This window comes from Dipodomys spectabilis, unplaced genomic scaffold, assembly GCF_019054845.1.
Source record: "Dipodomys spectabilis isolate Male_0828 unplaced genomic scaffold, ASM1905484v1 ptg000018l, whole genome shotgun sequence".
In the NCBI taxonomy this organism is placed as follows: domain Eukaryota; kingdom Metazoa; phylum Chordata; class Mammalia; order Rodentia; family Heteromyidae; genus Dipodomys; species Dipodomys spectabilis.
The window spans coordinates 15,447,941-15,471,729 of NW_024870695.1; the positions used below are offsets into that span (position 1 = coordinate 15,447,941).

The 23,789-nt window shown below is 46.0% G+C and overlaps 1 protein-coding gene across 1 annotated transcript; it reads left to right on the forward strand.

Annotated features, from left to right (window-relative positions):
• The first annotated feature begins 1,315 nt into the window (after positions 1-1,315).
• Ube2z (ubiquitin conjugating enzyme E2 Z) lies at positions 1,316-23,192 on the forward strand. Its single transcript, XM_042671099.1, has 7 exons — positions 1,316-1,739; positions 3,680-3,752; positions 6,291-6,478; positions 9,923-10,034; positions 16,229-16,341; positions 17,176-17,266; positions 21,191-23,192. Exons 1-7 carry the CDS (start codon positions 1,420-1,422, stop codon positions 21,359-21,361), a joined length of 1,068 nt encoding a protein of 355 aa, XP_042527033.1. The 5' UTR covers positions 1,316-1,419; the 3' UTR covers positions 21,362-23,192.
• The last annotated feature ends 597 nt before the right edge of the window (positions 23,193-23,789 follow it).

The following is a 23,789-nucleotide window of genomic DNA, read 5'->3' on the forward strand; positions in this document are numbered from 1 at the left end:
TACCACTGAGCCACCTTCCCAGCCCCCCTACATTTCTTTTTGAACACTGTCACCTCTTCTCTTGTTTTCTCCCAATTTTTCCTCCAGATTCCTTCCCTTTCCTCTATTTACATCTTCTTAATGGTTAATTGGAGATTGGAGTCTAATGGACTTTCCTGCCTGGGCTAGCTTTGAATCTTGATCCTGAAGTTGCAGCTTTAGTTAGAAATATATGCATGAGCCACCAGCCCCTACCTTCTTCTCATCTTTATAATAGTGGTAAAACACGATCCCAACAAAACATGAAATCTGTATAAAATATTGTTTGGGTTCATATAATCTGAGAGAGAGAGAGAGAGAAGGGGGGAGGGAAGGAGAGAAGGAGGGAGCGAGATTGAGACCGAGTAAGTGGACAGGACAGTGAATACCAAAGGATTACAGTAGTAAGTGTGGGAGAGTTCTAAGTAGCAACAGTGTCACATAATGGTTTGAACTTGTCGGGGGTGGGATGTGTCTGGCCTACAGCCCCAATTCTGCTGCTTGTTCCTGGTGACCTCGTGTAAGTGACAGAACCACTAGGTGCTTCTGGTTTTCCATCTGTCAAAACAGACTAATAATAGTACTTACATCATACAACTGGTGTAAAGAATAAGAGAAAGCAGATAAGGTTTCTGGCACTGACTACACAATAAGTGGCAGATACAAAAAATGTAACTTTCATTTTCAGTGAATATTAGCTATTATCCTTCAGGTCCACAACCCATTATAGGAAATTCACACACACACACAGAGTTCAGGGCCAGCTAAACTTAATTCCCAGATTCTTCAAGACTGGCACAAAAAAAGTACACACAGTTACAATCATTCGCAGGTTCTGATTCCTTCTTCCCTCTGGGTCCTGCTGCAGGCAGGGAACAAGGGTAGCCTGTCCTTCGAGGCCGGATCACCCAGCCCTGAGGGCCTTCAGTGAGCCAACAGCTCTCCTACAAGGAAGCTAGATCTCCAGTCTTACCCCAGGGCAAGTTGAGGATCGCTTCCTTTAGGGCAGTAGATCAGGCTCTCCCCACTCCCTCTGAACTTTTCTTCTCACTAGTCAGTGTTGGAAAATGCACCGTTCAGTGGAGGTGGACACATAGCTCCTCCCGCCGAACGCGAGACCCGTGCGGCTGCGGCTGCAAGCTGCGGGTGCGGAGCCCGAGCCCTCCCGCTTTCCGGCCCCGCCCCCGCCCCCGCCCCCGCCCCCGTCCCCGCCCTGGAGGACCGGGTGGACGCTCTGGCACGGCGCCTCTCGCTGGTCCTGGCGGGGTGGGCGGAGCTAGCGCCGCCCGGGCAGGGGAAGCGGAGGGTAGGGACACTCTGGCCCGGCTCTCTGTGGTGCAGGAGTAGCGGCCGCTCTGGTCGGCGGACGTGCTGCCGAGCGGCCCCGGAAGCGAAGCAGCGATGGCGGAGAGTCCGACTGAGGAGGCAGCGACGGCGGGTGCCGGGGCGACAGGCCCCGGAGCGAGCGGCGTCGCTGGTGTGGTCGGCGTTAGCGGCAGCGGCGGCGGGTTCGGGCCCCCTTTCCTGCCGGATGTCTGGGCGGCGGCGGCGGCGGCGGCGGGCGGGGCCGGGGGGCCGGGGAGCGGCCTGGCTCCGCTGCCGGGGCTCCCGCCCTCGGCCGCTGCCCACGGCGCCGCGCTGCTTAGCCACTGGGATCCCACGCTCAGCTCCGACTGGGACGGCGAGAGAACCGCGCCGCAGTGTCTGCTCCGGATCAAGCGGTGAGCCGGGGTTTTCCTCCCCCAGCTGGGAGCTCCGGGGCTCGACCTTCCCCGCCTCCTGCCTTTCCGCACCACAGCTCACTCTGGCCGCCCGGCTCCCCAGGCCCAGATCCCCACAGCCCGGGATGTCCAGAGCCTGGTCCCTTTCCCCCGCCCCCCACCCCAGATCCACGGGCTCCTAACCCCCCCTCCTCACGTGCCCAGGTCCGACCCCGCCCCTCGGCGACCTCCCGGGAGTCCTGGTTCCGGACACCCTCCCTACACCCCCTACCTCCTGACTGAAACCCGACCCTCTGCCACTACGGTACCACCTCCTCCCGCCCTCCGCGCCGCCCTTTTTCCTCACCCCAACCTACCTAGATGCTGCCCGCCCGCCCGCCCCACCCGTCGTCCCCGTCCCCCCCAAATCTCCTTGCACTTTTTGTGACCTATTCTGCTTGCTTGGCCCCTGCCCTCAGACTGAACCAGCTTTCGTTTTTACCCTCAGTTTCCTCAACACCTCCCTCCCCCCCAACACATGGTCCCCTCCCTAGGTCTGGATAGCTTCCTTCACTTACCAGATCTTTCCCTCGAACCCATTTTTCTAGTAACCCAGAGCAGTGCCACTCTCCCACCTGTTCTAGAAACTGAGGCTCCTCTTCCACTAGCATTCTGGTTGTAATAGCCCATTCAGGATGTTCTTCCTTGTATTTTCCTCCCAGCTCCTCTGGTTTACTGTTGTGAGGCAAATATACTTAATTCAGACACAGGAACAAAGGCCTGAGTCCTTTCTGTACTTATTTCTTGGGTGACTGATCTTAGATCATATCATTTAATAGATAATGTTTTGCAAAAGTACTTGGTGTTAGTACCTGTCGCACAAGAGCAGTGTTTATCCATTACTCCCAAAACTTGTTTCTGGATGACCAGATTTCTTCCCATGCCTCCCATCACAAGCCTTCTCCTCTAGGTAGTATCACCCCAAGTTTCTTTAGATGGCTGCCTATTCACTTTTCAAGTTTGTAATGAAAGTTAAACAGTATGCAGTGTGTGAAGTACCTGGCACAGTGCCTGAGGGAGGATACCGACTTTGAGATTGCCACCTCTTAACTTAAATTCAGCATGCAACTCTACTCTTTTAGCTGTTTCGTTCTTCCAATTTAGTTACACCTTTGAGTTTGCCAGTATTTCCTTGCTGACTCCTGTTTACACTTTTTTTTTAAATGTTCCTATTACCCTAGCATGTTTCCTACACTTTAACACCGGGCCAATGTTTTTTCTAAGCCTGTTGCTCTCAACTGACCCATTCTGGTTGGTGATATATGACCTAGAAATAATCTCATCTGTAGTAGACACAACACATCATCTTACAGATGTGAGATTTACAGATGTGAGATTGTGTGATTTCAAAGCATTCCCTCTCCCCAGCTGAACATATCTCTATCCTATTGCTTCCTGGGAAAGAAGTAGTTTTGCTTCCTATTGGCTTGCTTGCTTCATATGATCCCCTCACCAAGAAAGGTCCACTGAATGGTTTATAGAACTATTTTTTGGGAGGAATTATGACTTTCCAGTTACTAAGAAGATCTCCACTTGACATTCAGTGTAATACCTAGGAATCTCTGAGCTGGGAAGTGAGTTTCCATGTGGGAGGAAGTGAGAGTAACAGGGATGTGGCTTTTTCAGGGTGACATCTGATGCTCTTGGGATCTCTAGTTATTTTTTTCCCTCTCCCTACCCTCCCCCTAAGAAAACAATGCTCCTTTGATAATATGCTCTCTGCCTGCCTGACTACTCAGTTAAGATTTCTCAGTCAGCAAGACAGTGCAAACATTTGTGGTACCAAGCACCACTTTCTCGAACCCTGCCCTCACTGACGTGATAACAACTGTCCTATTTAAGGGATTCCCTTTTTCCCTCCTCCCTCACTGTGTCCCCCACCTCCTCTTGGTGTCATGCAGGGATATCATGTCCATTTATAAGGAGCCTCCTCCAGGAATGTTCGTTGTGCCTGATACTGTTGACATGACTAAGGTATGTAACTTGATGGGAGTCGGTGGGGGTTATTGGAAAATTGGGCCCATAAAGTTGTCTAAAAGATTACTCTGCTCACCTCTCTGGCAATATAGGTGAATAAATCAAGGCCCCTCCCCCCCTTCACCCCCAAGAGAGTAAGTGGCTTGCCAGGGTCATACAGTAAGGTAGAGCAGAGCCCTACACAAGTGTCCATTACTTAGGTGCATATAGATCCTGGTTGACATTGCAAATAACAGTTTGTGCCTGTTGTCCCAACTTTGTTACTCATAGGCCAGTCTGGTGAGAAATTATATAGTCAGTCACTCTAGCTACTGCACTGCTTAGCTCTTCCCCTTATCTTGCCACTTTTGATCTTAACAGTGGTACTTTAAGTGGGGGCAAATTGGGGAAAGGGCCAGTGTGGCTGAAGGGTTTATGGTTAAATGGCTTTGTTTAGGCTCTTGTCTTTACTAACAGCTTATGAACATCCCTTCTACTCCAAAGACCATTCCTTTCTTGTCCTCTACCAGAGAAAGCTTACTACATAATATCAAATTCCTCTGACATAAGTAAATACCTTCTCTGGTATTGAGTGTTCTACCCTTGGGAAAGAATATGCATATAAACAGATATTGGGAAGAAATCAGTTTTCTTAAAAATCTAGTATTGTTTTCAGTGAGAACTGAGAGTTTCAGATTTCTTGAAGTAAAAATTTAGCTTTAGTTGGGCGCCGGTGGCTCACTCCTATAATCCTAGCTACTCAAGAGGCTGAGATCTGAGGATCACGGTTCAGAGACAGCCAGGGTAGGAAAGTTTGTGAAACTTTTTTTTTGTTGTTGTTGGTCGTGGGGCTTGAATTCTGGGCCTGGGCGCTGCCCCTCAGCTCTTCAGCTCAAGGCAAGCGCTCTACCACTTGAGCTACAGCGCCACTTCCGGTTTTCTGGTGGTTTATTGGAGATAGGAGTCTCACGGTCTTTCCTGCCCAGGCTGGCTTTGAACCGCGATCCTCAGATCTCAGCCTCCTGAGTAGCTAGGATTACAGGCGTGAGCCACCAGTGCCCGGCTGTTTGTGAAACTTTTTATCTCCAGTTAATCACCAGAAAACTGGAAGTGGTGCTATGGCTCAAGTGTTAGAGCCCTTGCCTTGAGCTGAAGAGCTGAGGGACAGCACCCAGTCCCAGAGTTCAAGCTCCATGACCAACAAAAACAACAACAAAAAAGTTTCCTTTTGTTTTGAGTAGTCTTCCCTTTATATTGATTTTTTTTTTCTTTTTGCAAAGTTGAAAATGTTTTTCCTGAGACCTCTTGTCCCAAAATACTAATGCTAATCCCATGTCCCAGAATTGACGCCATCTTGAGAGTAGTTGGGCTTGATATGTGTAGGTGGCTAGACTAACCTAGGCTGTTAGCAGGTCAAAGCTGGGACTATAGGTGAGGCAATGTTCTTTTTCTTCTTGTTGTTCAAATTCTAAGCAGATTTAGTACTTAAGAGCCTTTGGAGAAGAAACACAACTGAGTCACCTCACATTTTTTCCCTTCAGGAAGGGAAGTCCTGTTCAATAATTATGGCTTGTAGAGGAAGACTATTCAGTGTTCTATGAAATTTTGATTTATTTATTTTTTGGTTAGTCATGGGGCTTGAATTCTGGGCCTGGGTACTGTCCCTGAGCTCTTCAGCTCAAGGCTAGCACTCTACTACTTGAGCCACAGCGCCACTTCTGGTTTTCTGGTGGTTAATAGGACATGAGTCTCAAGGACTTTCCTGCCCCAGCTGGCTTTGAACCGTGATCCTCAAATCTCAGCTTCTTGAGTAGCTAAGATTAGAGGTGTGAGCTACTGGCGCCTGGCTGATGTTTTATTTTTTAAACTGGTAGTGCTAGGGAAAGTTCTGAGTGGCCCTGAGTGGACTCTGAGATTTGATTTCCCCATTATTTTTTGTACCATTGGCACAGCTAGATGCTGCCTGAGCCATACTCATCATCCATGGAGGAAGCAAGCAGACACTAGGTATTCATCATAACCTTCAGCGCTGCACTGATCACTGACACTGGTGCTGTAGCCTCCAATCCTTTTCCTCTTTTTCATTTTTACCTCCCCTTTGTGGCATGAGGGTGTAGTTGCATCATGCATGTTTAACCTAGGCAAATTCAAACATACATACTCAGTAAAATACATATTGGTTTCTTAATATTAAAAATACAGGTACATAATACATTTTACACAATAATATTCTGTCCATTTTTTTCTGTGTAATGCTGATGAGGGAGGTCTACACAAAAACTATGCTTTAAGGGATGAGTGATTTTTGGTAAGACTTGGTATTCACTTTGAGCTTTAACTTTGGAACATAGCCCCTGAGTATGATGCTACTCCATTATAACAGAATTTCTTAAAATTCTAAATCCACCTATATGAATAAGTATGGACTGTTCATTCTGTATGGCAAGAACATGGAATTTGGACTCCACAGACAGTGGCCCTATTTCTCACAGGGGTACAAGAGGGGCTGGGTGGGGGCATTACCTCACAATTTTGAGATGGGGTTTTATTTTACAGATTCATGCATTGATCACAGGCCCATTTGACACACCTTATGAAGGAGGTTTCTTCCTGTTCGTGTTTCGGTGTCCACCTGACTATCCCATCCACCCACCTCGGGTCAAACTGATGACAACGGGCAATAACACAGTGAGGTTTAACCCCAACTTCTACCGCAATGGGAAAGTCTGCTTGAGTATTCTAGGGTAAGACTTCCTAGTAGCCAAGTTGGTTGTTAGCAAGTGATTGATCTAAACCAGTTTTCATCAACCAGGGTTCCCCATTTGAACTGCAAGGTAAAATATGCTTGACTTTTCTCAGAAGTATATGATACTTAACTAGTACAAGTCTAGATGGAAAAGGAGGGAAGTCAAATTATTATATACAAGATATATCTTTTTTGGGGGGAGGAGGGTCATGGGACTTGAACTGTGGGCCTGGATGTCTGGATGTTATACCTGAGGTCTTCAGCTTTAAGACAAGCACTTTACCACTTGAGCCACAGCACCAGTTCTGGTTTTCTGGTGGTTAATTGGAGATAAGAGTCTCAGGGACATTTCTGTCCGCGCTGGCTTTGAACTGTGATCCTCATATCTTAGCCTCCTGAGTAGCTAGGATTACAGATGTAAGCCACCAGCGCACGGCATACAAGATATATCTTATGAAGTGGTTCTCAATGCTTGGTCCCTGAGCTAGTATAGCAGCATCTACAGTTTTGGGGCCCACTCACTCCAGTCATACTGTATCAGAAACTCTTGGGTGGGGCCAGCAGTCTGTTTTTTACAGGTCATCCAAGCACACTCCAGTTTAAGAACTACTCTCTGAGGACATGAAGGGGCTTTAATCTCCAAAACAGATTGAGAAAAGCTGCAGATCTGTGCCACTCAAGGTTATGGGTATCTTACTGAATCTTTTAGTGAATTACTTTGGAGGTGGTGGTAGTGATTGTGGGTATAATTGAACAATTGGATGAAAATGTCTGACACTGAAAGTCAGGTAAAATATGAAATGTAAGTTTCAAGTATATTTTCCTTGGTGCTACTTAAATGTTACTTCATGAAGTTCCCATTCTGCTAAATTGCCTTCATGGGTTAGTTAAAATAGGATAATCCTCTAGCATTTTTGGGTTAGTCTTTTTTTTTTTTTTTTAATCATAATCTGAATATCAGCGGAGAGGGAACAGATTACCTTTAAAAGGTAATCTGGTGGTTGTGGGGCTTGAACTCTGGGCCTGGGCGCTGTCCCTCAGCTCTTCAGCTCAAGGCAAGTGCTCCACTTGAGCTACAGCTCCACTTCCGGTTTTCTGTTGGTTTATCGGAGATAGGAGTCTCACGGTCTTTCCTGCCCTGGCTGGCTTTGAACCACGATCCTCAGACTCGGCCTCCTGAGTAGCTAGGATTATAGGCGTGAGCCACCAGCACCCAGCTCCTGTTTTCCAATTTTGAGGGTGGTGGGGAGGCATCTGAAGTATACTTGAGGTGGAATTCATTTCTCTAGAATGCTCAAATCCATATTTTGTTGTGATTACAGCAGTAAGGAAATCCTTTGTAGTAGGTTGTTCTTGAAATCTTTCATCTTAGTAAGGTACCATGATTTTTTTTGTCTGATAGTGGAATATTATGTGTGTGTGCACGTGTGTGTGCGCTCGCGCACGCCCATGCATACATGTATTTCCCATTGTGGTAAAGTCCTTTAATGTGAAATTGGTTCACTAAAATGGTCTCATTAGGCCAATATAAAGCTGTTTGGAGCATAGACCAGCTCATAGGAGAAACAGGAAAGGAAGATTCTGTGGTAAAAGTAGTAGGAAAGGAGAAATTACCCTGGATTAGAAATTTTATGATGGGGGCTGGGAAGGTGGCTCAGTGGTAGAGCGCTTGCCTTGCATGCATGAGGCCCTGGGTTCGATTCCTCAGCACCACTTTAAGCAGAAAAAACCGGAAGTGGTGCTCTGGCCCAAGTGGTAGCACTAGCCTTGAGCTGAAGAGCTGAGGGAAAGTGCCCAGGCCCAGAGGTCAGTCCCCACAACCGACAAAAAAAAAAAAACAAAAACAGAAGTGGCAGTGGCTCAAGAGGTAGAACACTTGCATTGAGTTGAAGAGCTGAATGAGGGACAGCGCCCAGGCCCAGAGTTCAACCAATACAACCAACAAAAAGAAAAAAATTCCTACTACATTTCTTAACTTAACCCTGATAGCCACATTAGCCTTTGACCTAGTAAAACATTGGGCTAACTTACTGACAAAAGAGATGGAATGAGAGTTGGTTCTGTTAGCTTGAATTCCTAATTATGTAAAGTTAGGAGTAGCAGGAGACGGGGAGCTCTATCTAGGGGAACAAAACTGGAAGAAAGGAGCTGCAGGCACATAGGAACAGCTGCTCGTGGCTGATTTGGATTTTCCGTAGTAGGGAAAGGATAGTGGCCAGTTAAGTCAAATAAGCTTAGTCCTGGCTCAGATTGTATTTGGCTTATAGCTCTGGTGCCACCTTGTCAATTAAATGAGCTAAAAGTAAATGTCATTGATATCCAAGCTGTCCCCTCCCCTTAATACTTAGGTTTATGAAAAAAGGGAGCAATTTTGAAATTTCTATTCATGTTCAAGTTGTTTTCCATATGGTATTTTCAGACCTTCTACAGTCTGGAAGTACCCATTACTTTCTTCCTATACTTGAATAGATCACACCTATGGTGTGGTCTTCAGAGGATTTGACACTAGTTTGGGCTTGTTAGAGAACTAGCTCCCTGATCATTGGCCTTACCACATGAACTCTAACCAGATGGCTTCAGTCACCTGTGGGCCTCTGCTTAACTGCTCTCCCTCACTAATGTACCACCAACCAATCAATAAATAAAGCTCTGAGGTCTACAGAGGTTAATATTTAGACAACCTTTAGAATTATTTTCTTAGGACTTTTTTTTTTTTTTTTTTTTGGGTCCGGTTGTGGGGCCTGGGCACTGTCCCTCAGCTCTTCAGCTCACGGCTAGCACTCTACCACTTGAGCCACAGCACCACACTTCCGGCTTTTTTTCTTTTTTGCTTATGTGGTGCTGAGGAATCGAACCCAGGGCCTCAGGTATGCAAAGCAAGCGCTCTTCCACTGAGCCACCTTCCCAGTCCTTTCTTAGGACTTTTTTTTTTTTTTTGGGTCCGGTCGTGGGTCATGGGCCTGAACTCTGGGCCTGGGCGCTGTCCCTCAGCTCTTCAGCTCAAGGCTAACGCTCTACCACTTGAGCCACAGCACCACTTCCGGCTTTTTTTTTCTTTATGTGGTGCTGAGGAATGGAACCCAGGGCCTCATGCATGCAAGGCAAGTGCTCTACCACTGAGCCACCTTCCCAGCCCCTCTTAGGACTTTTATTGTGATACAATTACCCTTGCTGGCTACTGCATCTTTTCTAGCCTGGAGAAAATTCCTTCAGTTACCTTACTTGCTTTCCTCTTTTCTGTCCTATTTGATAGGAAGATTAGACAGTTGACTGATTCTGATGTATGAGGGTGGGACAGAGGCTGGGAATAACCAAAACATTAATCATGAAAGAGAAACTCCTGGTGAGTCACTTGGGGTGGTGCTGCTGCTGCTACTGCTATCTGTATCCCCTCCCTGATCCTTTTCTGCTCAACTTTTTCCCTTTACTCTGCTGTTTGTAGTACATGGACTGGCCCAGCCTGGAGTCCTGCCCAGAGCATCTCTTCCGTGCTCATCTCCATCCAGTCCCTGATGACTGAGAACCCCTACCACAATGAACCTGGTTTTGAACAGGTAAGGCTCTGACCCCTATAATATTGGGGGGCTCTAAGAGATCTGAGATACTTGCCTTCCCCCTAGCCCTTCCTAGCCCCATATATTACATTTCTCACTGTAGGAGAAAAAGTCAGCCGAGTGTATTTTCTGGTTGTTTTGTTTTTGAGGGGTTGTGCTTGTACTGGTGCTTGAACTTGGAGTGTGGCACTCTTGCTCACCTTTTTTTGCTCACAGCAGTTGCTCTACCACTTGAGCTATGCTTCTTCTTTAGGCTTCTTGCTGGTTAATTGGTGATAAGAATCTCAGAGCTCTGAATCACAACCCTCAGAACTCAGCCTTCTGAGTTGCTAGGATTATAGATAGGAGCCACTGGCATCTGGCTGAGTATATGTTCTTTATTTGTAAAAATTAAAGTAACACTATTAAAGTATTTTGCTTGGGTTATTCTACAGAGTAGAAGTCAATGCAGTCATATGGAAATTAATTTTGACTTACAGTGTGAGCATTGGCAGCCATAGATTATTCATTATACCTGCATTTTGCAGCATCCCCTTAAGTAAGCCATTCTGCATTAGGAAGTACTGTAATGCAGCTGGTGGTGTAGCTCAAGCAGGAGAGTACTTGCTTAACAAGCTTAAGGTCAGCCGGGCGCTGGTGGCTCACGCCTATAATCCTAGCTACTCAGGAGGCTGAGATCTGAGGATAGCGGTTCAAAGCCAGCCCGGGCAGGAGAGACCGTGAGACTCCTATCTCCAATAAACCACCAGAAAACCGGAAGTGGCGCTGTAGCTCAAGTGGTAGAGCGCTCGCCTTGAGCTGAAGAGCTGAGGGACAGCGCCCAGGCCCAGAGTTCAAGCCCCACGACCGACAAAAAAAAAAAAAAACAAGCTTGAGGTCCCTGAGTTCAATCCTCAGTACTGCCTCCACATTTACAAATAAAGTACTGTTAACCCATAGAACCAAAGGATCTGATCATTAGCTAAGGCTAAAATATTCTAGTCAGTACTACCATAGAGAATGTATAGTAAACACACTTTCCCAAAGGTATACCATATGCCCAATAATGATAGATTTTTTTTTTTCAAAAGATTGACAGGAAAGTTTATTGGGGTACACTCCCAGGCTAACTTCCTGGTTGGGATCAGAGATGTCACAATGAGTTTGGATATAGCAGAGCTTTTATAGGCGGGGTAAAAGCAGCACTTGTAGTGAGCGGGGACTTGTAGCACATAGCTTGTTTTGCCCATTTGAAAGGTTTTAGGTCAGTGCACAGCATCTTGGATTTGGAAATGGGATGACCACGGTCATCTGGCTACTTCCTCCTGAGGAGGGGCATAAAGGGGCTATATGCGGGTTGAGTAAACCAGTGGAGGAGAAGCAGCTGGTTAACTGTCCCTCTGGTCATTTCTTGGATGAGGCTCTGAATAGACCCAAGCCAAATGTGGTGGATGCTCAGAAGGCCAGGCTGAGGTCCTGGTGCAATGAAGAAGGGAGGGAGGAAGGAGAAGGAAGACAGGGAGAGAGGGAAGGGAGAATGGCAGATTTTTATGTATAATTTCTTGTTTAGGTCATTTTGACTATATGAGGTAAATACTGATAGTTGCTCAGATATCCATGTATTTCCATGACAACACAGATGAGTTTAATACTGGAGATTTAACAATAAGCATCCAAGACAAGATTTATCATTGTTTTCAAAGTACCTTCGTGTGTGTGTGTGTGTGTGTGTGTGTGTGTGTGTGTGTGTGTGTACGTGTGTGTACGTACGTACGTATGAGTGCGTGTGCTATGCTTGAGGTTTGATCACAGGACCTAGGTGTTCCTCAGCTTTTGAAGAGTCTCATGGACTTTCCTTCTCAGGCTGGCTTAGAACGACGATCATCCAATAAAATGCTCTACCATTGACTAACACTCCAAATTTACAGTGTTTTTTGGATTTTTTTTTTTTTTTTTTTTTTTTTTTTTTTGGTCAGTTGTGGCACTTGAACTCAGGGCCTGGGAGCTGTCCCTTAGCCTCTTTGTGCTCAAAACTAAGAGCTCTACCACTTGAGCCATAGTGCTACTTCCAGTTTTTGAATGGTTAATTGGAGTTAAGAGAATGGTTAATTGGAGGTAAGAGCTTCTTGGAGACTTTTCTGCCTGGTCTGGTTTCAAACTGTGATCCTCAGATCTCAGCCTTCTGAGTAGCTAGGTTTATATTCGTAGCCACCATGCCCAGCTACTTTTTTTTTTTTTTTTGGTTGATTGTGGGGCTTGAACTCCGGGCTTGGGTGCTATCCCTCAGGTCTTCAGTTCAAGGCGAGAACTCTTCCACTTGAGCTACAGTGCCACTTCCAGTTCCAGTTTTCTAGTGGTTTATTGGAGATAAGAGTCTCAGGGACTTTCCTGGCCAGACTGGCTTTGAACCGTGATCCTCAGATCTCAGCCTCCTGAGTAGCTAGGATTACAGGTGTGAGCCACTGGCACCCGGCTAGCTACATTTTTTTTCTTTTGAAAAATCTCAAGCTCTCCTTCTGATAGATTTAGAATGATTTAGATTTTCAATGATTCTGTAATCCTAGAGGCATATAAAGGAGTTAACATGAAGCGTCTTTTTTTTTTTTTTTTGGTCGGTCGTGGGCCTGGGCTCTGTCCCTGAACCTCTTTGTGCTCAAGGCTAGCACTCCAACATTTGAGCCACAGCACCACTTCTGGCTTTTTCTAAGTTTTTTATTGGAAATAAGAGTCTCACAAACAGGGCTGGGAAGGTGGCTCAGTGGTAGAGCGCATGCCTTGCATGCCAGAGGCCCTGGGTTCGATTCCTCAGCACCACATAAGCAAAAAGAAAAAAGCCGGAAGTGGCGCTGTGGCTCAAATGGTAGAGCGCTAGCCTTGAGCTGAAGAGTTGAGGGACAGCGCCCAGGCCCAGAGTTCAGGCCCCATGACCGGACCCAAAAAAAAAGAGTCTCACAAACTTCTGCCAGAGCTGGTTTCAAACCATGATCCTCACATGTCAGTCTCCTGAGTAGTTAGGATTACAGGTGTAAGCCGCCTGAGCCTGACACCGTTACCAATTGATGGCATTTTTCATACCCTTACTTTGCTGGTACTAGAGCTTAAACTCAGGGCCTGGGCATTGTTCCTTAGCTTTTTTACTCAGGGCTGATGCTCTACCACCTGAACCGTAACTCTGCTTCCAGCTTTTTAGTAGTTAATTGGAGTTAAAGAGTCTCAACCTTCTGAAGGGTGGCTTTGAACCACAGTCTCAGGTCTTACCCTCCTTATAACTAGGATTATAGACATGAACCGCTGTTGTCCAACTAGTAAGCCTGTTCTATTGTATGTATTATTTTCATTTTTTTTTTTTAGCAAGAATTTGTATAGCAAGGTTAAATAGAAAGAAACGGAAATTAGCATAACAAGGTTAACTAGAAACAAATGGGAAAGAGAGAAACATTCCTGCTCCCATTTAGGAAATAGTAGTTAAAGACTATGTAGGCTTTCCTGGCTCCAGTGGCTCATGCCTGTAATCCTACTCAGGAGGCTGAGATCTGAGGATCACAGTTCAAAGCCAGCCTGGGCAGGAAAATCTGTGAGACTCTTACCTCCAATCACAGCAAAAGCGAGAAGTAGAGCTGTGGTAGAATGCTAACCTTGAGCAAAAGTTGCTCAGGAACACACCCAGGCCCAGAGACCAGAAAAAAAAAAGAAAAGAGAAAACTATGCACATTAGTTTCACTAAATAGCGCTTTGAATGGTGAAAACTCAAATAGAATATTGTCATACTTGAACACTTTATTTTTGGTCTGGTCTTGGGGCCTGAACTCTGGGCCTGGGCGCTGTCCCTCAGCTCTTCAGCTCAAGGCTAGCGCTCTACCACTTGAGCCACAGCGCCACCTCCGGCTTTTTTCTTTTTGCTTATGTGGTGCTGAGGAATCGAACCCAGGGCCTCATGCATGCAAGGCAAGCGCTCTACCACTGAGCCACTTTCCCAGCCCCAACTTGAACACTTTATAAAACACAATTTTAAACGGTGTTGGTGGCTCTTGCGTATAATCCTAACTACTTCGGATGCTAAGATCTGAGGATCACAGTTCAAAGACAGCCTGGGCAGGAAAGTCCATGACACTCTTATCTCCAATAAACTACTCAGAAAAAGCCAGAAGGGCTAGGAAGGTGGTAGAGCGCTTGCTTTGCATGCATGAGGCCCTGGGCTCGATTCCTCAGCACTATGTAAACAGAAAAAAGCTGGAAGTGGCACGTGGCTCAAGTGGTAGAGCGCTAGCCTTGAGCTGAAGAGCTGAGGGACAGCACCTAGGCCCAGAGTTCAGGCCCCACAACCAAAAAATAAAAAGCCAGAAATGGTGCTCTGGCTCAAGTGGTAGAGCTCTAGCCTTGAGCACAAAGAGACTCAGGGACAGTGCCCAGGCCTGAGTTCAGGACCAGAGGAAAAAAAATTAAAACAGTTTTAGGTACCGTATATATTACCAAACAGTCTTAAAGGAAGAAATGAACGGAATGATTTTCAAAAACAAACCTTGAATTTCCATGCATGTTACACAGCTTAGTCAGTCCTCTAGTCTTGTCAGTTCAGTCATTGTGTGATCTGCTTCTGAGTGTTTACCTGTCCTTAACTTTGTAAAGATATACCTCCCCAAAAGCAAGATGAAAGTTTGAAGCAAAAAGTGTGTGTGTGGCGAGGTGGGGGGGGGGTATGCGCAAGCACACGTGCGTACATTGATACTGTAGCTTGAATTTGAGTCCTGAGTGCTGTCCCTTAGCTTTTTTTTTTGTTGTGTATTTTTTTTTTTTTTGGGTCTGGTAGAGGGCCTGAACTCTGGGCCTGGTCGCTGTCCCTCAGCTCTTCAGCTCAACGCTAGCACTCTGCCACTTGAGCCACAGTGCCACTTCCGACTTTTTTTTTTTTCGGCTTATGTGGTGCTGAGGAATCGAACTCAGGGCCTCATGCATGCATGGCAAGCGCTCTACCACTGAGCTACCTTCCCAGCCCATTAGCTTTTTTTTTTGGGTCCAGTCGTAGGGCCTGAACTCTGGGCCTGGGCGCTGTCCCTCAGCTCTAGGGCTCAAGGCTAGTGCTCTACCACTTGAGCTACAGCGCCACTTCCGGCTTTTTTCTTTTTGCTTTTGTGGTGCTGAGGAATGGAACCCAGGGCCTCAGGCATGCAAGGCAAGCGCTCTACCACTGAGCCACCTTCCCAGCCCCTATCCTTAGCTTTTTTGCCCTAGACTATTGCTCTACCATTTGAGTTACATCTTCATTTCTGGCTTTTTAATAGTTAATTGGAGATAAGAGACTCACAGACTTTTTCTGTCTAGGCTGGCTTCAAACTATGATCCTCAAAATTTAGCTTCCTGCATAGCGAGGATTACAGGTGTGAGCCATCAGTACCTGGCTTGAGATTTGTTGAAAGGCAGCATGTATTTAGCAGAAGTTGGGCAGCATTATTGGAGAAATGAGTCAAACATGTGCAGTGTATAATAGTGAGCTCTATGAATCTTAAGTATTTTTGGTTTTCTCCGTGGAACTATATATCCGTGGATTGCAAGGGTCTACTGTATGTGGTGGTTTCCCTTTTAATCTTTACCTGATAGGTTCAAGAATTTTCATTCTAGAAATAGAGCCTTGCTATATAGTTCAGGCTGGCCTAGGTCTTGAAATCTGCCAGCGCAGCCTCTTTAGGGCTGGGATTCAGGTATCTGCCACCATGCCCAGCTGATTGAAGAAAATTTGATGGATCTAGTACATTGATTATAGGCCAGAAGATCCTTCATAGAATGAGTGTTTGCATATGTGGGGAAGCCAAGGTTCTCAAAAAATAAAGGCTTAGCCACTCATCAGTGTCTCATGTATATAATCCTAGCTACTCAGGAGGCTGAGATCTAAGGAACATGTTTCAAAGCCAGCCTGGGCAGGAAAGTTCATGAGACTCCTATCTCCAATAAACCACCAGAAAACTGGAAGTGGCGGTATGGCTCAAGTGGTAGACTGCTATCTTTGAGCTGAAGAGCTGAAAGACAGTGCCCAGGCCCAGAGTACAAGCCCCACGACCGACCAAAAAAAAAGAAAAGAAAAAGCTTAGTTCTTCATGCTGTAGGGGAAAATGTCATAGCTTGTATCACATTCCTGGTACTAACTTTGAAGCCTCTTCCCATTGGAGCTTCTTTCTGCCTAAATTTTGTTTTTGGATTTTATGGCATCTTCCAAATTACAGGAAAGACATCCAGGAGACAGCAAAAACTACAATGAATGTATCCGGCATGAGACCATCAGAGTTGCAGTCTGTGATATGATGGAAGGAAAATGTCCCTGCCCTGAGCCCCTACGGTATGTGTTAAAAGGGCCTGCTATGACTGAGGGCCTTTGGGGTGGAATCCAGTGTTGAGGGAGATAGAAAAGGAAAAATGTAGTTCATACATTTTTTACCTCCTTGGTAGTTCAGATCAAACCTAGAGCTTGGCATACTTAGTGTCCTGCCATTTGCTTAAGTGCCCCAGCCCTTGTTTTATTTTTAGACAGGGTCTATGTAGTGCAGGGTTGGCTTCAATCTCAATCCTCCTGCCTCTGCCTCCTGAGTGCTACCATATTACACGAGTACATCACCATATCTGTCTTGGCTCATGCTTTTAAAGAGATGTGGATTACCCAAGAGTAAGTTCAGAGAGTTTCTCAGTTGTTGAAGAGTCCCAGTGGGAAGAGTGGTGAAGAGAGACAGTTCATGCCTTTAGGGAGCCTCCAATTTGATGAAGGCTTCATACTAACTGTTGCATAGACAATGAGGGAGGGAACATTTCATAATAAACCTATTTCTTAGTGGTGTTTATTTCTGAGTGTTAGACCTCAGTAAACAAAGTTGTAATTAAACTTCCTAGGAGATTTTGACTAGGATTTAGGCTTGGGAAGACCTTTGGAAACTATAGAGCTTGAGCACGACATGAGTTAGGGTTGGGATTCAATTGATGAGTATTACAGACTTTTCGTTTTGTGATTTCTGAGTTATAAGGGAAATGAGCTATCTCAAACATCTGTTTTTCCATTTAAAGATCTGTGTGGGAAACAAAATCTGGCCTTAGGAACTCTGGCTGTGTAATTTGACATTTAGATTCAGAAGTGAAAGGAAGATTTGCCTCAATGTTTCTAACTTCTCTACTTATTTTTCAGAGGGGTGATGGAAAAGTCCTTCCTGGAATATTATGACTTCTATGAGGTAGCTTGCAAAGATCGCCTGCACCTCCAAGGCCAGACTATGCAGGTAATACAGCCTCTGCTGCTAATTCTAGAAGCCTCACAGAAAATCATGTGAAATCCCTACATCCTAAAGTTAATATCCACATCTTGTAGAATAGCACAGCTTAAAGGAACTTGTGTCATTTGAGGAATTGAAACCCAGAGAGGAGACTGACTGGTTTGAAGTCATGTTCAATTGGTTCCTAGTTTGTGGCATAAAGTTAGGTACTCAGAGTAATTTGAATCATCCTCTTCTCCAGGAAGTATTCTTTTTTGCTCAGTAATCTTCAACCACTCTGAATCTCAGGGATGATGACAGTTACTCCTGAAATTTTATCCCTATCCCTAAGGGATCACAGAAAGGTAGTTTAAACAAATCATGGATGTTCAGTTCTCTTCAAAAAGTGATAGCCAATTAACAGTTCATTTTGTCTTTACTTGGGAAATGTGATCTTGCTTCCAGTAAGAATGCAGTTGTGGGGAGGTTGTGATGGCACATGCCTATAAATCTGGTACCTAGGAGGCTGAGTCAAAATTCAGGGTAAGTTCCGGGCTAATTTGGACTAGTTACTCAAAATATAGACAGGTTGGGGCTTCTTTTAATAAAGAGGTTCTTGGGGCTGGGAAGGTGGCTCAGTTGTAGAATGCTTGCCTCACATGCATGAGGCCCTGGGTTTGATTCCTTGGCACCACAGAAAAAGTCGGAAGTGATGCTGTGGCTCAAGTGGTAGTGATAGAGCTGAATTGTTCAGGGACAGCGTGCAGAGTTCAAGCCTCATGACCACCAAAAAATAAAGAGGTCCTTGTTTTAAAAGTAGTGGCTCATGCCTATAATCCTATCTACTTGGGAGGCTGAGATCTGAAAGGTCACACAGTTTGAAGTCAGCCTAAGCAGAAAAGCCTGGGAGAATCCTTCTGCAAAATAACCAGCAAGAAGCTGGGCTGGAGGTGTGGTTCAAATGGTGGAGTACCATCCCAGCCAGCAGGTTAAGCACATGTGAGGCCCTGAGTTCAAATCCTAGTATAGGAAAAGAAAAAAGTTGTTGTTTTTGTTGTTGTGGTACTAGGAAGTAGAACCCAGAACCTCAGACATGTCAGACAAACACTCTACCCCTTGAGCCACTTCCAGTTCCCTTTTTTTAATTTTTTGAGCCAGGGTCTTACCTTTTTCATGAGCTGGCCTTAAACTTTGAAGTACTCCTGCTTCCACTTCCCATATAAATGCCATCACCCATATAAATGCGCCACCACACCTACCTAATTAAGAAGTTCCTTTCTATTATACGGTTGGGAGGTGGACGCAGTACCAGAGTTTAAACATGGCCTCACATTTTCTCTGCTTGCTTGCTTGCTCAGATGACACTCATTACTTGAATCACACTTTCAGCCTGCATTGCATTTGTGTTTGTGTGTTGGTTTGTTTATGTGCTTATGGTGGGGTTTGAACTCTGAGCCTCATGTCCTCAGTATTGATTGGAGGGTTTTTTTTGTTTTTATTTTTTGTTTTTTTTGGGTCCAGTCATGGGGCCTGAACTCTGGGCCTGGGCGCTGTCCCTCAGCTCTTCAACTCAAGGCTAGCGCTCTACCACTTGAGCCACAGTGCCACTTCTGGCTTTTTTCTTTTTTGCTTATGTGGTGCTGAGGAATCGAATCCAGGGCCTCAAGCATGCAAGCACGCGCTCTACCACTGAGCCACCTTCCCAGCCTTGATTGGAGTTTTTTGGTTGTTGTTCCTGTCTGGTACTTTACCACTTGATCCAGGCCTCTAGTTCTGGCTTTTTTGTTGGTTAGCTGGAGAAAAAAGTAGATTTGTCTGCCACCATAGATTCCAAACCCAGATCCTCAGATCTCAGTCTCCTAAGTAGTTAGTTTTATAGGAGTGAGCCAACACAGCCCTGTTTTTTTGCGGTTATTTTTGGAGACAAGAGTCTCACTGATTTGTGCCTGGGCTTGAACCATAGTTCTCCAGATCTCAGTCACTTGAGAACAAGGATTACGGTCATGTGCCACTGGCACACAGGGAGGGAAGAGATTCTTACTGACCAAATTTCAGATCAACTCTTCTGTCCATAGTCACTTCTATGTCTCTGGCTGGGTCTCTCATTGGTGTCTTAGCTAGAAAAGAGATGGTTTGACTTTTATCTCCAATTAACTACCAAAAAAGTCAGAAGTAAGGCTGTGGCACAAGTAGTAAAGCATCTCAGGGATAGTACCCAGGCTCTGAGTTCAAGCCCCAGAACCAGTACAGAAATGCACAAAGCTCTAAGTTCTGTCCTTAGAACTAAAAAAAGAAAAAGTGGAATGCATTTTTTTATGTGAGCTGCAAAAAGGACAGACTATTGAAAATTGTGTAGCTTTTTGTGACTATCATGCAAAGAGGTTTTACCTTGAACCCTGCAGTGTGCTGCTGAAGTTCTTATATTGTACTTAAAACTTTTTTTTTGGTACCAGTATTGTGGCTTGAACTCAAGACTGAGTTCTCACTTGGCTTTCTTGCTTAGGGCTGGCACTCTGCCCCCATCTAGTTTTGAGGCTGGGTCTCTTGAGTAGGTAGAATTATATAGGCATTAACCACTGCAGTCCCCAACCCATGGTTCTTTTTTTGGTATGTTTGTTTCATTTGTTTTATTTGGTTGTTTGGTTTTTGTTTTGTGCAGTTCCTGGGGCTTGAACTTTGGTCCTAGCCATTATTCCTGAGCTTTTATGCTCAAGGTTAGCACTCTAGAACTTGAGTCACAGCTATACTTCCAGCGTTAGAATCTTTAGAATCACGGACTTTACGGCCTGAACTGTGGATCTTCAGATCTCAGGCTCCTGAGTAGCTAGGATTACACGTGTGAGTCACCAGCATCCAGCTCTCCATATTTTATTGTTTGAGGACAGTTAAACTTTTCCATACTGTTTGATCTCAAATCACAGAGACTAAGAAAGATCAAGGTCAGGTAGCCCTGGAGCAGTGTCCAGAAACCTAGATGAGATTGGCAAGATGTCATGATGTCATGTCGTGAATGTCATGACATGAACTCTGGGGAAGAGTTCAGTTGCTTATCTGGAAGTTAGAACTTTTGCTTCTATACCTGCATATAGCAAATAAAGGATAATTATTCCCTTTGGTTTTAGAGATTAGTTGGAAACAGGCATACTTAAATGATTCTAGAGTAGGTATTGAACTTTTCTAGCTGTCTCATTAATTCCAGAAGCCCATGTGGAATCCCCCACAAATAATGATAGCCCACCTCTTATAGAATGTCTCCATGTCTTTCTGTATTATTGGCATTTGGTGGGGGGGAGGGGCCGCTGGAAGGGTTGTTGGGGGGCCGGGTTCTAGAACTTGAACTCTGCCGGGGTGCTGTCCCCGAGCTTTTGTGCTCAAGGCTAGTGCTCTACCATGTGAGTTATTGCTCCACTTCCAACTTTTTGAAAGTTTATTGGAGATAAGAGTCTCATGGACTTCCTTGCCCAGGCTGGCTTTAAACTCCATCCTCAGAACTCAGCCTCCTGAGTAAAGTAGCTAGGATTACAGGCATGAGCCACTAGTACCCGGCTGAATGCAAACATTTCAATGTCAGCCCAAGCTGAGGCTGGGGCAGCAAATGTGCCGCAGCATTTGTAACTGCTCAAGTCTTTTTTTTTGATTGGTCGTGGGCCTGAACTCTGGGCCTGGGTGCTGTCCCTCAGCTCTTCAGCTCAAGGCTAGCACGCTACCACTTGAACCACAGCGCCACTTCCGGCTTTTTCTGCTTATGTGGTGCTGAGGAATCGAACCCAGGGCCTCATGCATGCAAGGCAAGCGCTCTACCACTGAGCCACCTTCCCAGCCCCTGCTCAAGTTTTTTCTTCTCATGGTTCAGAAAGTGAGCTTGTATTTCACTTGGGTCCAAAGCTATTCTTTCTAGGCTGAGCCACCCATGCTTGAACATTCAATTCCCTTGTCTGCTTTTATTTGCAGGACCCTTTTGGAGAGAAGCGAGGCCACTTTGACTACCAGTCCCTCCTGATGCGGCTGGGACTAATTCGTCAGAAAGTGCTGGAGAGGCTCCACAATGAGAATGCTGAAATGGACTCTGATAGCAGCTCATCTGGGACAGAGACAGACCTGCACGGGAGCCTGAGGGTTTAGACCCCACCCCCCTCTTCCCTTCCCCAACTTGAGAGTCCCAGCAGAGTCCCTTTCCCCCACCCCAGGAATGGAGAGGCACACCGTGTATCTCCCTCCAAACGTGACGTCATCTTGCAAGATGGCAAGAAATGAGCAAGCTCAGATCCCAGAGTGTGGGAATGGGGGGGTTCCCAGTCTGACCTCCTTGGCGCTGGAGCACCTGGGGCTGTGTTCATCCTGAATCAGGGCCAAGGTACCTTTATAGGAGCACCCGGGGTAAAGGCCTCTGGCAAAACAGAACAACCATCACACCTCTCCGCAGGGCCAGCTCCTTAAGGAGAGAAGACAAATTGCAGTTCCAAGAGGGAGTGTGCCCAAGTGACTTATGGGGGTATCTGGAAGGGAACTTGGGGTGGGGGCTGTCTTGTGACATTTAAGCCGTCTGGGTGTTTCTGTTCATATTCAATCTTGAAGCAGGGCTCCCCAATGCCCTTTTCGTCCCTCTCTCCCCTCCCATGTTATTTCCCACAGGCCAGCATAATTTTGTTTTTCCTAATTTATAGTCACTGTTCTAGACAGACCAAAGAGAAGGAACAGTGGTGGAGTCTAGGCTGCTGATCAGTAAGCTTTACCTAGCACCTGAGCACCTTTTCCCCTCCCTCCATTCCCTCCATTTTAGGTTTCAGACACAAGGTAAAATAGGCCTGGGACTAACCCAGGTCTTGGTGAAGCCTACCCAGGCACCGTAAGAAGCCTGAAAGTACTGTCTGTTCCCACAATCACTGATTTGAAAAGTTCCTGACGCAGGCCGGTGCAGTGTGTATGGTATTAGAGCCACTACATAGAATAGTCCTTACAGATTTTCATGAGTACTAGTCAATGAGGGTATTTCTCGAGGGTGGGATACAGGGGGGAGACTGATGCTAGTCTTTATTGTAATTTGTTTGGCTGTCCTTGTGTATTTTCACCCCAGCCGATAGTCCTCCTCCTCACTTCACCCCTGGGGATTTGTGGGAAGCAATGGTAGCCAGTGGCAGAAGGGGATTGGAGCTGGGACTACTCCCTGATCCCCTCCCGGCTGCTCTTTGTCACTGGCTCTGATTGGGTGTTTGCCTGGCTGTGTTGCTTCTGTGTTTAGCTGCAGTGATGCTTTAGTTGGTTGGCTCAGAAAAACGTGCTTCAGATGCCCTGTAACTTGGACACCAAGGGAGTCCATCCTTCCTGTTTGATTTGTTCTCCCCCACACTTGCAGATTCTTACCATTGGGATGCCCAGCAGGGAACGGTGATCCATGTGGTACAGGGCTTTATTCCATCCAGACACACAGAAGGGAGAGTATGATGCCTCCCTGCCTTGCTTACCTGAAGGTCTCTGCCATGTGGATCATAGGGATGCTGGGGAAATAAGTAGAAGGGGATAGGGCACAAAGGGCACCATCCTACTTGAGAGGGCAGGAAGCAAAGGAAGTAGACAGAGTGTGGTGTGCTTGGGGAACTTAAGTTTATCTTGGATATCTGAAGCCTGAGTTTGTTCACGTAGAGACTCAAAAAGGGACCCTGCTTCCAATTTCCCTCTTCATTCCCAGAGCTAGTCCAGGGCCGAGAAGAATGCCCTTGGTCTGTGGGTCCAGTATTGTCTGTCATCCACTTAAGTGTTCCCACTTTCAAGTGACAATCTTCTCCTTGGCCCTGCCATGGGGCAGAGCATGTCTGGCATAGCAGCCTGACTTTTATGCCCTAATCTTAAGTTGAGAAAATATATGCACAGGAGTCAAAGAGATGTCTTTATATCTGACTGTACATAAATGAAGTTTTTTTTTCTTTTTGGTGCAATAAAGTTTGTTTTGGCAGAAGGAGGAAGCGCCTGTGGGTGTGGGAGGGTTTATGGAAAGGAAGAATGAGATCATCTCACCCACCACACCTCACCTAGGTCTGGGATCTGAAGAGCTGGCTTGTCTGGGGGAGGAGGGAAGGGAGCAGGAATACCAGATTTACTGAAAGCCGGCCCAATTTAGAAGTTATGGCTCTGGGAGTCAGTGAGAGGAAAGCCACTTTGGCCTTGGTGGCTTCCAGAGAAAGGAAGCTCGGGGGGAGTGAGCAGGTCCTGTGAGAACAGGCAGAGGTAGAGCTATGCCCAGGCATATTTGCTAAGGAAGGTTATCTTGGTATGGGAAAGCTGCTGAATTTCAGTTATGAAACCAGAATTGCTGAAGCATCAGACCCTGAGGACTAGAAACCATAAACTTCGGCCTCTTCCCTTGTAACCGCCTACTTGCTGTAGGAACCATAACGTTCTGGGGCAGAAATTTTCTCCTCTTGGCTGACCACGTGTAGGAGAAATTATCTACACACATTATGTCTTGCCAGCCTGTACTGTACAAAACAGTGATGCAGTACAGTATGAGCTTTGGGACCTAGGTCCCAGCCTTGGCACTGCCTAAGCTGGTGGC

Excerpts from the sequence above, each read along its gene's own strand:
- Ube2z (XM_042671099.1), top strand. The coding sequence starts at position 1,420 with ATGGCGGAGAGTCCGACTGAGGAGGCAGCGACGGCGGGTGCCGGGGCG. Across the intron at positions 10,035-16,228 it reads ATGAACCTGGTTTTGAACAG|GAAAGACATCCAGGAGACAG; the intron begins GTAAGGCTCTGA and ends TCCAAATTACAG. Across the intron at positions 16,342-17,175 it reads CCCTGCCCTGAGCCCCTACG|AGGGGTGATGGAAAAGTCCT; the intron begins GTATGTGTTAAA and ends CTTATTTTTCAG.